This window comes from Pituophis catenifer, unplaced genomic scaffold (assembly GCF_029215685.1).
Source record: "Pituophis catenifer annectens isolate HBS135680 unplaced genomic scaffold, rPitCat1.0.hap2 SCAF_1, whole genome shotgun sequence".
Lineage (NCBI taxonomy): Eukaryota > Metazoa > Chordata > Lepidosauria > Squamata > Colubridae > Pituophis > Pituophis catenifer.
The window spans coordinates 187398923-187413188 of NW_027256881.1; the positions used below are offsets into that span (position 1 = coordinate 187398923).

General features: G+C 39.3%; 1 protein-coding gene across 3 annotated transcripts in view; it reads left to right on the plus strand.

Moving 5' to 3' along the window:
* The window catches only part of COL5A2 (collagen type V alpha 2 chain), a 181874-nt gene extending 169516 nt beyond the window's left edge, over window positions 1-12358 (plus strand). The window contains exons 50-55 of one of the 3 annotated variants that reach the window (XM_070938874.1): window positions 1141-1248; window positions 2143-2434; window positions 4271-4458; window positions 6362-6601; window positions 9480-9646; window positions 11930-12358. In XM_070938874.1, the coding sequence (XP_070794975.1) occupies window positions 1141-1248; window positions 2143-2434; window positions 4271-4458; window positions 6362-6601; window positions 9480-9626 (975 nt within the window). In that variant the 3' untranslated portion in view covers window positions 9627-9646; window positions 11930-12358. Of the gene's footprint in view, window positions 1-1140; window positions 1249-2142; window positions 2435-4270; window positions 4459-6361; window positions 6602-9479 lie in introns of all 3 variants that reach the window. The other 2 variants (XM_070939503.1, XM_070938023.1) reach the window with 2 other exon arrangements.
* Window positions 12359-14266: the final 1908 nt, after the last annotated feature.

A 14266-nucleotide genomic window follows, 5' to 3' on the forward strand; every position in this document is an offset into this window, starting at 1 on the left:
CAGCAACCCCCTCCCAAATTTCTACTGGATTGTTATTGGAAATTCAAGAAAACAGATTCTGCCACATGAAAGTAACATTAAAATTGGAAATGGGTTTGGTGGCATCTAGCTTTCCCAGTTTCAAATCCCTCCCCCAAGTAAAGCTAAGCACAGCAATTTAGTGTAGTTAGTTAGTGGCAGCAGCAGCTGCTAAAAAGGGCAGTCTGAGCATATTCCAATTTACCCATCTGCATCTTTTATCCTAGAGGAAAGCCAACTTCATTGTAATGTTTGAATAGCCCATCAACAAGGAAGCTGCTCCCTTCAATGGCCTTTTGGGAGCCATTTTATGTCATGATTCACATTTTGTCTAGGAGCTCTGTGGAGTGCCCACAGGAAACACCTGATAATTATAATAGGAAGACTTTGGAAAAGTAATGGTCATAAACTGCAGCGCAGTTCTTTTAAAATAACTCGAACAAGGGGAGTAGGGCTCTAGGCCTGCTTATCTGGCATTTATTCAGTCTCCCTATTAAAAAAAAATGGAGACAGTATGGCAGAAATGCTCTCCTAGGTTCTCAATCTATTGATGGGATTGAAAAAGAGAATACTTTTGCTATGTAGGCAATTCAGCTGGTCAGTTAGATCTGTTAGATCTTTAGACAATATCTAAAGAAATGAAGTTAGCTGCCACAGTGGAGATGCCTCTGCATTGAATTAACAAAGACATGTAAGAAAGCCAATTCTTACTCTTTTTATTCTTATTCAGTAACATTTGTTACCTCATTCATCTTTGCTGTTTACCCACCAAATTAGTATTTTAGCATCGCTCAGTTAGTATTTTTATCCCATGAGTATTTTTATCATCTTCCCCAAAAATGTCAAGAGCAATTTATATACAATTAACAAAAAAATATAATATTGAAGGGACATGGAGGGGAGAGAGAAGAAGAAAAACAATCAGGCTCAGCAATTAGTGATTAAAATTAAATAATAACTAGTAAATAATATGCAGTTGGATCTTTTGATTCATTCATGCATTGTGAGCATTTGCAGTTATTTTGTAGAAAGCCGAAAAAGGCCAGAAGTATCTTTAGGTGAAAAGGAAAGAAATTGTGCCCTTATTGACATGATAAACATGAACTTTTGTTTTTAATATAGGGTCCCCCAGGTCCTATTGGACCTTCAGGTAAAGAAGGAAATTCTGGACCACATGGACCGGTTGGACCTCCTGGTGTAAGAGGAACTTTAGGAGAAGCAGGACCTGAGGTAAATAATGGGAAATTGGTTCAGTCAGAGAGAGGAACAGTTATGTCCATTCAATGACTTGTAAGCTTATATGAGTCAAATTACATGCCAATTTGGAAGAAGCCACATCTTCTTTATAAATGCAGGGCACCTGATCTAGTGAGGTAGGAATCTGACCATATGCTCCTTGTTTTAGGAGCAACCCAGATCAGTCTTTTTGTCCTTGCCATTTGCACTGCCAATTTGGTTATTTAATGGATCACTTTTTAATGGTGACAGGGGTAATAGAAGTGATCCAAATCCAAATATGTCAATAAAGGAGCAAAAAATCTCCTATCCTTCATCTCCTATCAAGATTAGGTCCCTAAACTTTTTTTTTTAAAAAAGAGTAAACTCTACTTCAAATTGTATTTGATGCCTAGTGACTTCATACATTGTATGTCTTTTACATGACAGGACTACAAAAACATTTCACTATTGCCACTATTGCCTCTGCTCAAGAATAAAAAATAAGGGGGAAAGGGGTGACTCTGCTTACCCTGAGAAGAAGAAATACATAAAGTTGTTAGTTCAATGAGTTCAGACCTTATCAATTTCAAATACTTACAGTGTTGGGGAAGGGTGCTCCAAAATAATCATTCTTAATCTCTGCCCTGGTATTAATCAATTAGAACTATAATATTCTATTACTGAAACAATGTAATTATTCTTTTGCTACTGCAATTACTGATGCAAATTGGGTAGCTAAAAGATTCCTTCAGTTAACTTTTTATTTATTTATTCAATTTGTATAGTCATCTATCTTAACCAGTGACTCTAGTTATAGTGATTGGAACTACTATGCAGTTATGGTAATTTTGTGTCCCAGATATTACAATCCTGGATGTGGTCTGTATTACTACTTTTTATGTGTAGGGCCCTCCTGGTGATCCTGGTCCTCCAGGCCCACCAGGTCCCCCCGGCCATCTTACTGCTGCAATTGGTGATATTATGGGACATTATGATGATGGTCTAGCAGACCCACTACCAGAGTTCACTGAAGATGAAGCTGCTCCAGATGACAGCAATAAAACAGATCCAGGAGTCCATGCCACATTGAAGTCACTGAGTAGCCAGATTGAAACCATGCGCAGTCCTGATGGATCCAAGAAGCACCCCGCCCGTACTTGTGATGATTTAAGATCATGTCATCCATCCAAAAAGAGTGGTAGGTGTATATTTCTTTTTAAAAAAACTCTTCAAATATGTTTAAATAGAAGTGCAGGTCTAGTTATACATATATCTGGAAGGAAAAGGTAACCAGGGCCTGAAATGACCACTTTATGAGCGATAGTTGAAAGAATTGTTAGGTGGAGAAGAGAAGATTGAGGGGAATTTGACAGCTCTCTTTAGTATCTGAAGAGGTGTCATATAGAAGACAGAGTAGAATCGTCTAAGTTGTTCTGGGTGATAAGAAGCAATAAGCAGAAGTAAGTGCAAATTACAGGAAGTAGAATTCAGTAGGACATGATCAGGAACATATATCTAAGAGTAATAGTTCCTTACTGAGCTGTGGTGGCGCGGTGGTTAGAATGCAGTACTGCAGGCTACTTCTGCTGACTTCCGGCTGCATGCAATTTGGCAGTTTAATCTCACCAAATTCAAGGTTGAGTCAGCCTTCCATCCTTCTGAGGTGGGTAAAATGAGGATCCAAATTGTTGGAGGCAATATGCTGACTCTGTAAACGGCTTGGAGAGGGCTGTAAAAACATTGTGAAGTGGTATATAAGTCTAAGTGCTATTGCTATTGTTGAATAATGGAATAGATTGCCTTAGGTAATGGACTCTTCATTGCTGGAATTGTTCAAACAGAGGCTGAATAACCATCTGTCAGGAATGTGTAGTTGTAGATTCCAACATTGAGTGAAGGATTGGATTAGATGATTAGATCCCTTCCATTCATAGATTGATTTTACTAGCGCATCCTCTTTGTCTTCACTTTTTATCTTTATTATACCTTCAGCAGAATAAAGGAACTAAAATTTAATCATCCTGCTACAAGATAGCCAGAACATAAATACTGTAAAGGAGGCAGACATAAAAGATGAACTATATAAGAAATCTTGTTCAGATTGTCCAAATATACACTAATATTATTTGATACATAATAAATACTTCCAAGGAAAAGAATTCTTGTAAGAATTGTCAGCACAAATTAAGAAAGTAGGCCAAAGATGATGGATTTGTCAGATAATTAAGCCAATTCTACTCTGCTCAAGTCTTAAATGTAAGGGAAATTGTTTAATTATGAATAAAGAAAGATAATATTAAGGTTTATACAAACATATTTGACTGAAAAGGCAGTAATGTTATAAATTCAGTTTAAATTAGCCCAGGTTTGAAATATTGGACAATAAAAATTAAGAATTTGAATATTAGTTTAGCTATTTTTGGACACCAAATATCTGCAAACGATAAAGTCTTCTTCCAGTATCTCCTCTTTTACCTTTTTGCTACATCATCACAGACCTTGATCCTTGAACAATTCATACTGAATTCAAATACATTGCTTGACCATATGCACATTTATTTATTAATAGATGTGAACATGATTGCAGTATTAAACTTGAATAGGAAGGAAAGTACATTTAAGTCAGTGGTGGGTTTCAAATTTTTTTTCTACCGGTTCTGTGGGTGTGGCTTGGTGGGCATGGCATGGCTTGGTGGGCGTAGCTTGGTGGGCATGCCAGGGAAAGGATACTGTAAAATCTCCATTCCTTCTCCAATCCAGGGGAAGCATTGTGAAATGCAAAAACCCCATTTCCTCCCGATCAGTTGGGACTTGGGAGGCAGAGAATAGATGAGGGTGGGGCCAGTCAGAATTTTACTACTGGTTTGCCAAACTACTCAAACTTTCCACTACCAGTTCTCCAGAACTGGTCAGAATCTGCTAAAACTCACCTCTGATTTAAGTTATATTTTGTCCTTAATTGAAATTGGACTGCAACATAGAGAAGCAAAAATTGGTTTGTTATACTTTAAGATTTCCTATTTTGCTTTCACAGGAGAATACTGGATTGACCCTAATCAGGGCTGTGTAGAAGATGCAATTAAAGCATTCTGCAATATGGAAACAGGAGAAACGTGCATAGCTGCAAAACCAGCTATTATTCCACGTAAAACATGGTGGACAAGTAGGTCATCTGATCTAAAACCAATATGGTATGGACTTGATATGAACAGAGGTTCACAGGTAACTAATCTGAATTTTCTTTGTATTTATTTCAGTTATTATTTTGGAATAAACATATGCAGTTTAGTCTAACCCCGGACTTCCTTATGCAGCCTGCCATAACATGCAGCCATGTTTTTGCTAATTCTATCCCACCCATGTTACAGCAATTGCTGTCATATGCATTTTCCCTTAACATAATACTTGTTATCATGCAGTTTTCCTTTATATACATGTACATTATGTGCATGCATCTATGCCTCCAGACATATTTTTGTTTTCAACTTTCCCATATATTCATTTTTTACTGCAGTTTCCTTAATTATATGTTTTTTTTCATGTGCCACTTCCCCAAATATATAGATTTTCATGCAACGAGTGAGCCAATAATTATTTTGAGATACTATAGATGCTAGCAGGTTCTCCAAATTATCCTGTCTGTGCTACAATAGACTGAATTTTGGTGGAATTTCAGTTGAAAAGATACCCTTGTATTGAAGGGAATTAAATATTTCCTTTTAATTGATCTCAGTAATTAAATAAATATTTGGGGTACACACAGAAATTCACATATTTGAATTAAATGAATGTGTACAGAATTAAAGCATCAAAAACATTCATATGAATATATCAAGACACAATAGCTTTTAAATATATCTATATCTATAATGTTGAAAGCATTAAAACACACATTTTTGGAGGCATAATTAGCAACTTTAAAATAAAACAATTCCTACTTGCATTTTCCTACTTTTTTCTTCGCACAATCTTTGGCTATTAAAAGAGATCTTTTTCATAAGCATAATGATCATAAATTGTCTGAATCTTGTAAGAATGTATTTCTTTTTAATTAAAAAAAACACAATAGAATAGAACAGAGGTTTAGCAAAAGAAAATAGTAATTACAAACAAAAAAAATCTAATTACTGCTGCACTTCAAACTGTGTTTGCTTGTTAGGCAGTTGTTATAGCCACCATGCTAGGAAGGATAGATTGCTGTAACAGAATCTGCCATGGGCTTGATTTAGGAATAACAGAGAAAATGAAATGAAAGGGCAGTCAATCAAAATACAGAGATTGCCATAGAACAGTGTTTCTCATTGCCAGCAACTTGAAGACATGAAGAGTTCAACTCCCAGAATTTCCCAGCTAGTATTCTGGCTGAAGAATTCTGGAAGGTGAAGTCCGCACATCTTCAAGTTCCCAGCATTGAGGAACACTGATTTAGGACAGTGGGTGAAATCCACTTACCTTGGCTACTGGTTCGCAAATGTGAGCATGTATGCCTCCTACATGAGCCTTCTTTGCATGTGCGGAGGGTCAAAAACGGGACGTGATGACATCCGGGCTGGTGGGCGGAGCCTCCCACCGCCAGCGCTACTGGCTCTTCATCTTAATGCATTAATTAATGAAAACAAATGAATATTATACACTGACTAGAATAAGTTTTCCTCAGATTTAGTGTTGGTTTATTTAATTTAACTAGTCTTTTAAAAGATTTCAATCTTCTGGCTCCTAGAGCACTGGACTAAAAAGGCAAGAAACTAAATTACAGAGATAGTGCATTGTATAGTGGAAGGGACCATCTGTAGTGGAAGGGACCATCTAGGCAGTTGAATCTGATCCTCTCCTTTGAATTTATGGGAAGAATATGGGAAGAACTTTGCATAGCCCTATTATAAGCATAAAGATTTTACTTTCCCAGATAAGGTAATAAAGAAGGCAAAACACATTTCCTTCCTTCTAAAACTCATATTGGGTTATTTGCTTCTGTAGTTGAACTTGTCCAAATCTACAACAAGCTATTAAAGGAAGATGCAGGAACATCTGACAAGGTTGAAGTGCCAACCTATCTGAAGGTTATTAAAATTTTCAAGAAATTGTAAAAAATAATAATAATGTCTCCTTCTTTCTTCATTTGTAGTTCGTTTATGGTGATAATCAATCACCCAACACAGTGATCACGCAAATGACTTTCCTGCGCTTACTCTCCAAAGAGGCCTCTCAGAATATCACCTATCATTGCAAAAACAGTATAGGTTACATGGATGACCAAGCTAAGAACCTGAAGAAGGCTGTGGTGCTGAAGGGAGCCAATGACCATGATATCCGAGCTGAAGGAAACAACCGTTTTAGATACACTGTCATTTCTGACACTTGCTCTGTAAGTCTTTTTAGCAGTGAATTAATCTTGGGGCATAAACTGAATAGTGTGGGTGTGGGTGTATTCAATTGTTTCTCATGAGGAAAAAAATAATCACAGCTCTGAATTCCAAATTAATTTATAGCAGTAGAGTGAGCTGTGGATCACCAGAGCCGATTCCTCTTTATAAGTTGCAGCTATATCCTTGAGCAGATAGAAAAGTCCTAGGTAGATACAGGCTACCAGGGTGCAAAGAGAGAGGAAACATCTCAATTTATTGTTGTTGTATCCAGAGAAAGGATTGTAGTACTATATGTAGTTGGAAGGCCAGCCATTCTGACTCTGACCGAACACTGGTAAGGTCTCATATTAGGACCTACCTGGTGGCGATAAAAGCGGCAAAATGTAATTATTTTTCCGCTCTTATTGCGTCATCAGATAATCGCCCGGTCGCCCTGTTTAGGGTGACCTGCTCCCTTCTCCATCAGGGAGCGCGGGAGGATCCCTTGGAGAGTAGAGCCGAGGACTTTGTACAATATCTGTATGACAAAATCGCTCAGATTCGGGAATACCTGGACTCTGACTGGGTAGATTCAGGAGGGATAATGGAGGCAGGTCTTGAGAATATTATCTGGGAAGAGTTTGATCCTGTGACTCCCGAAGACGTGGACAGGATACTGGGCAGACTGAGCGTGACCACATGTTTATTGGACCCGTGTCCCTCCTGGTTGGTGCTGGCCTCCCGGGAAGTTATACGAGGCTGGCTCCAGGGGATTATAAATGCTTCCTTGAGTGAGGGTGTCTTCCCTGCCACCTTGAAGGAGGCGGTGGTGAGGCCTCTCCTCAAGAAGCCTCCCTGGACCTAGCAGAGTTGGCTAATTATCGTCCAATCTCCAACCTTCGCTTTGTTGTGAAGGTTGTTGAGAGTGTGGTAGCGCGACAGCTTCCTCAGTACCTGGATGAATCGGCTTATCTAGATCCGTTCCAGTCGGGCTTCAGGCCTGGATACAGCATGGAAACGGCATTGGTCGCATTGGTTGATGATCTCTGGACGGCTTGCGACAGGGGTTGCTCCTCTGTCCTGGTTCTATTAGTCCTCTCAGCGGCTTTTGATACCATTGACCATGGTATCATGCTGCACCTGTTGGAAGAGTTAGGGGTGGGGGGCACCGTGTTGTGGTGGTTCTCCTCCTTTCTCTCTGACCGGTCGCAGTCTGTGAGGGGGGCAGAGGTCGATCCCGAGGCCCCTTGTATGTGGGATGCCACAGGGGTCGGTCCTCTCGCCCCTTCTGTTCATGTGAAGCCGCTGGGTGAGATCATCCGTGGTTTCGGGGTGAAGTACCATCAGTACGCTGATGACACTCAGCTGTACATCTCCACCCCAGATCATCCCAATGATGCCCTTGAAGTGATGTCCCGGTGCCTGGAGGCTGTACAGATCTGGATGGGGAGAAACAGACTCAGGCTCAACCCATCCAAGACCGAGTGGCTGTGGTTTCCGACGTCCCAATATAGTCAGTTGGTGCCATCACTGACTATTGGGGGTGAGTCGTTGGCCCCCACGGAGAGGGCTCGCAACTTGGGTGTCCTCCTGAACTCATGGCTGTTTTTAGAAGAGCATTTGATGGCTGTGGCCGGGAGGACTTTCTATCAGGTTCGCCTGATCCACCAGTTGCGTCCCTTTCTGGATCAGGACTCGTTACGTATGGTCACTCATGCCCTCATCATTTCCCTCCTGGACTACTGCAATGCTCTCTATATGGGGCTCCCCTTGAGGAGCACCCGGAGGCTCCAGCTGGTCCAAAATGCGGCCGCGCGGGTGGTTACAGAAGCGACGTGGCGCTCCCATGTGATTACCCTCCTGCACAAGCTGCATCGGCTCCCGGTGGTCTTCCAGGTGCGCTTCAAGGTTTTGGTGACCACCTTTAGAGCGCTCCATGGCTTAGGACCAGGGTACCTACGAGACTGCCTTCTGTCACCAGTAGCCTCTCACCGATCAGTACACTCCCATAGAGAGAGTCTTCTCAGGGTGCCGTCGGCCAAACAATGTCAACTGGCGGCCCCCAGGGGGAGAGCCTTCTCTGTGGGGGCACCTACCATCTGGAATGAGCCCCCCCCGGAGATACGGAGGATCCTGGATTTGCGCACTTTCCGCCGTGCCCTCAAAACATTCTTATTCCAGCAGGCTGGTCTGGCCTGACCTCCCTTTTAAATTGTTTTAAATTTGTTTTATAAATTGGGGTGTTTTAAATTTGTTTGTGGGCCAAAGTATTTAATGTATTTTTAAATGGTTTTTTAACGTTTGTATTATGTATTATTTTATCTCTTGGCTGTTCACCGCCCTGAGTCCTTTGGGAGTAGGGCGGTATATAAATTTAATAAATAAATAAATAAATAAATAAATAAATAAATAAATAAATAAATAAATAAATGAATAAATTCTAATGTACAGCATCAGCCAACTGATACTTATTTACCTGTTAACCAAAGTCTAAGCAGGGTTAGACACAGGGGTGGGTTCTACTTACAAAGTACTACCGGTTCACAATGGGATTGCCCGCATGCTCTTGCTTTGCTCGTGCACGCACCTTGCTTCTGCACATGTGCAGAAGCTTCTGTGCATGCACAGATTGCTTCTCATGACGTCAGGGTCAGTGGGCGGAGCCTCCCGCCAGTTTTACTACCAGTTCTATAGAACCGATCCGAACTGGGGGCAACCCACCACTGGTTACACCTACTAAATCACTGTATATACAAAGGGTCTGAACTGGAGTGATGTTTATTAATGAGCTCTTTCATAGAATGTAATAATTAGACTACTCTGGTTTTCTTCTTGATATTCAAGGAATCCAACTGATAACCTTGTTTTTTCTTTTTCTCTTTTGATTTGTTCTTTCAGAAACACAATGGGAATGTGGGCAGCACAATCTTCGAATACAAAACACAGAACGTGGCACGATTACCTATCATTGATATTGCCCCAGTAGATGTTGGAGGTGCAGACCAAGAATTTGGAGTAGAGATTGGACCAGTTTGTTTTGTGTAAAAAAGTAAAGAAGCAAATAAGTAAATACTTAAATAAATAAATAAACGGGCTTATCTTTTCAAAAGCATTGGGGATGACAGCAGCAGCAACAGAACGCAAGAACTTAGACTGAGTGAAGTTAATCCTGAGACTCTTGAAATTACGGCTGATATTACAATCAGCATTGTATATAACAGTTCTTTCTAACTCCCTGGCCTTCTTTAGTGTATTTATTTTACTTACAAATCTTCAGTCTCACTGTCTAAGTCAACATTTTAATGAAGTAAATCCTATTTTAAAACGACAAGTGACCACACCTGTATCTAAAATAATTCAAAACTAATCTTCGTTGCCTAATTAGAAAAGGTAATCATGATTTCTGGAGGTTCTGCTCAACTTTAAAAAGTGTAATTCATATAATAGAAGTATGCTGAACAGCAATAGGAAATAAATAAAAGATTCAGATGTTCACCATATCAAAATTACCAGTCCATCAATGCAGCGCCATAGGGCACCTCCACAGTCAGCCATGGCTCTGTTTTCAAAATGTTGTGCCATCTGTATGAACCCATACTATTCTGTTTGTCAACTGAGCCACTTTATTTCCAGCTCACCATTTGTGAATTTCAAATCATAGTTGAAACAATTTCCCTTTTGATATACCGATGTTTTGAAGAGTGGCTTCCCTTTGGTGGCATCACCCCAGCTCTGAATTCATCCAGTCTTTTCCAATAGAAATTCAGCCATTGTGACATCTTAACAAAATGTTATTATCTTACTTTAAAATACAACAGAGGGACAATGCACAGATCTTTCCCAAGAAATCATTATGATATGGAGAAATTCAGACAACATGAAATTCAGAAATGTGGGGGCATTGTTTTAATATCATATTTTGCTGCCTGATCAGATAGACAGTACATAAACTGGTTCAGGAGTAGCTTATGGTTTCAAGACCAGGAGTGGCGAGAAGGATCCGTGGGTCAGCTTCATATAGATTATTGGGAATTTGGCAATGAAAATGGTGGCAAAAATCCATAGATTACAATAACAAAGTGATCTTAGTACTGTCTTTTTAGAAGCAACTCCCACTGAGTTCAGTAGTCTTTGTTCCTGGATAAGTAGGTATAGGTTTGCCAGGCAGTAGATACTAGAAGATGGCTACATTCTTGAGGAAGATCATTATTCATATAATTGAAGCCACTCCCTAAAAATGTGTTTTGCAATCAGTCATAGCAGAGAATGAAAGTGAATCAGTCTTCCTCAACATGATGTATGCCAGGTGTGTTGGATGTTAAATCCTTTAATTTAGTAATCAGCATTGGTGATCATGGAAATTAAACACCTGGACAATAGGTTGGGAAAAAAATTGAAGAAGACAATATTTATGTTTTTAATGCTTTAGTTATAAGGTTCCCAGAGCTCAAAGTATGTTATCTTACTCAATAAATTTACAATCCCCCAAAATTATTTTCCAAAATAAGTTTCGAAGTCAACACTTAAATATTTTGTTTGTGGAGAGGATTACTTGTTGACTTAATGAGCAGCAAACCTCTAGTGAACAATTATTTCTTCAAAGTAATAAACTGTAGATTATTACATTTTGCATGTGGTCAAAGATGAAATTTCTAAATGACTTCAGGTAACATCAGAATTCCCCTAATGTAGCCTTTCTCTATCTGAGCATTTTTTAAGTAAGTTTAGTTCCACTCTGAGAATTCCCAAGCCAGCAGGGTCATTATTAAGAATGTTGGTAGTTGGAGTGGACACAACACAGAGATTATGGAAGGCTGCTACAACTTCTTCAAGTGTATTGTCCAGTTATGTGTGTTTGTCATTTATTCCCATGTATTAATCCCAAATCAGGTATTAACATAAATATTAGAGTTTTACTGTGGCTGAAAGAAATGTTTCACTCAATAACTGGTCATGCATCATCAGAAATTGTGACATTGTGTGTCTTGATTTATTAGGACAAACCAATGGTCCATCATTTCTTAGCATGAGCTACCTCATCTCTAGAAGCTGGGATGCATTTAATAATCTAGTGTTAATTCTAGATACAACAAGGTGCTATGCTTCTGTTATAATTCCAAGAATGGAGATACACAGGGCAATATAATAATGAAGTAATAATAATTATTAAAATGTTTTCTTTATGAAAAAGGGAATGGTGCTAAAATGGTTTCTGTACAATCCTGGAAAAATAAATTTATTGTCATCAACCTTTTCTTTTTCTAATAGAATTTAAATACTATATTTTTGGTGTCTGGGAAAAATTCTTATACATTGCGTTTTTCCTCTTATGGTTTTATGATCTACAGAACGGGGTGTTCATCACCGTATTTTTCTTTCCATGGAGCATGTGGCTACAAGACTAGTTCTTCAGTTGGCTTCTTTGTTGAAGACCTATGTTCTCCTGTTTCTTGATTGTTTGTTTGTTTTTCTAAATAAACACATACACACACACACACACACACACACACAAAAGAAAAGCCATACGCATAGCTTTATTCATGTATCTTTGCAAAGCATTTAATTAAATACAAGTTTCATGTTGAGTAATGGCTTCCTTTGTGTAGAGTGCTTCTGACAATTTAATCTATTTCCAGGGAAAGGCAACAGGATTCTCTCTGTGTGTGTGGACTGTGCATGGTAGAGTGTGTGTTTGCTATGTCATCTGTAAATTCAAAATGTAGCACCCAAAGCACTTAATAAATTAAATATTAAAGGGAATTTTGAGTGACAAGTGTTTGTGGTAGTGCTTAAAAGAGTCAAGATGAGTTATCCAAAATGATTTCTATCAAACACCTACCTGGAAGCTTAGGATTTGACAAGTCTGGCTTTGAAACTCTGAAATTTAAGATTTATCAATGTTGTTGAATAAAATATTGTGATAAAACCGGTGTCTCAGTTTAAATCACACCATTTCAGGGAAGCCACATGGAAGCCCTATGGGCTTTTCCCAAACTAGAAAACAATGCTTAAATTATGGTAGATTCAAAGGAAATGATTGTTCATCCATGAGTATGTCATTATAGATGTTAGAACAACTGCATGCTATGAACTGGAACGTTTGAAGTTCATGGTGTCTGTTCTACAACCTACTTATATGATATCTGACAATCAGAGTTTACAAATCTTAGCATAATCATAGTTTGTTGAATAACCCATAAGTGACTGGATTACACACCATACCAAGCAGTTAACCAACTGTTACAATGGCAAGGTTAGCACAATATGCTAAAATAAATTTTTAAATAAACCACATTATAATTTGATGTGATGCAACAATCAACCACTAAGAGTTCAGGATGATGATAGGATTTCTACTTGGGATTAAGTTGATCTGAGGTTCTTTATGAAATGATACTGATTTTATGACCACAAACCCAACATTGAATTCCCTGCATTATTTCTTTTTATAATTATTTGTGGAATAACAGCAGCACATAGCTCTTCCATGCTAATGCAAAGGCCACTTGGTCGTTCTTTCCTGCCCTCTGTCATTGCTTATAGAGTGAACAAAAAACAAAACAAAACAATTAAGAGTTCCATCCTGTATAATGGAAAAGATATAGTGCTGAAAGCAGCTGCAAAACAAAGGCTGCAACTCATCCAATTTGACCTTCTTCCCTATGTAGGAGGCATCAAAGAAAGTTGGGAAGATTTAAACATGCCTTCAGTGGGAGAATCTACTGAGAAATGCATAACTTTTTTTTTATCAGATTCAATCTCTCATAATTAAGCTCCTTTTCCTCTTCCATACCTATTCTCAGATGGAACAGGGGGTAAAGAATTAAGGTATGGTTAGGATACAAGCACCTGTGATGAGATCAGTGTGGTCTAGGGATTACAGCATTGGTTTAAAAGCAGAGAGTCCTAGGTTCTAGTCCATGGTGAGCCACAGAAACCATGGAACAGCCACCCTCTGTCAGCTTAACCTGCATCACAGTTTTGGGGGTTTTTTGGGCGGTGAATGGGAAAAAAATGAGACGAGGGAACACTAATGATACTACTTGGAACTTCTGAATGAAAGGTGAGATGTAAAGCAAAAAAAACCCCAGAGGAACTTTCAGAAAAGTGAATGGAAGCTTCTTTGATTCAAGATTGTCTTCCCTTTGGACATAAACAACATAGGTGCTTCAGCTGGAGGTCAAAGAAATAAAAGTGGGTGACCCCCATTTTTGGGGGATCTGTACGAGTGATACTCTTGTAAGCCCCATGTGCTAGTTTTTTCTACCATTTTTAACCTGTGCAAAAAGGAGAATAAGCCATTCCATCAAAGACCAGATTCCCTGTAGATTTGTCAACAAACTCTTTTAAGATTCCTTTCAGACTCTAATAGGACCAGGACAGAGGAACAACCCCTGTCCCGAGCTGTCCAGAGATCATCAACCAATGCAATCAATGCCGTTTCCGTGCTGTACCCCGGCCTGAAACCCAAGTGGTATGGATCCAGATAGACAGCTTCATCCAGGTATTGGGGAAGTTGTCGCGCCACCACACTCTCCACAACCTTCGCCACAAAGCGAAGATTGGAGACTGGACGATAATTCTCTAATACAGCCAGGTCCAGGGAAGGCTTCTTGAGGAGTGGCCTCACCACCGCCTCTTTCAGGGTGGAAGGGAAGAAACCTCACTCAGAGAAGCATTAATAA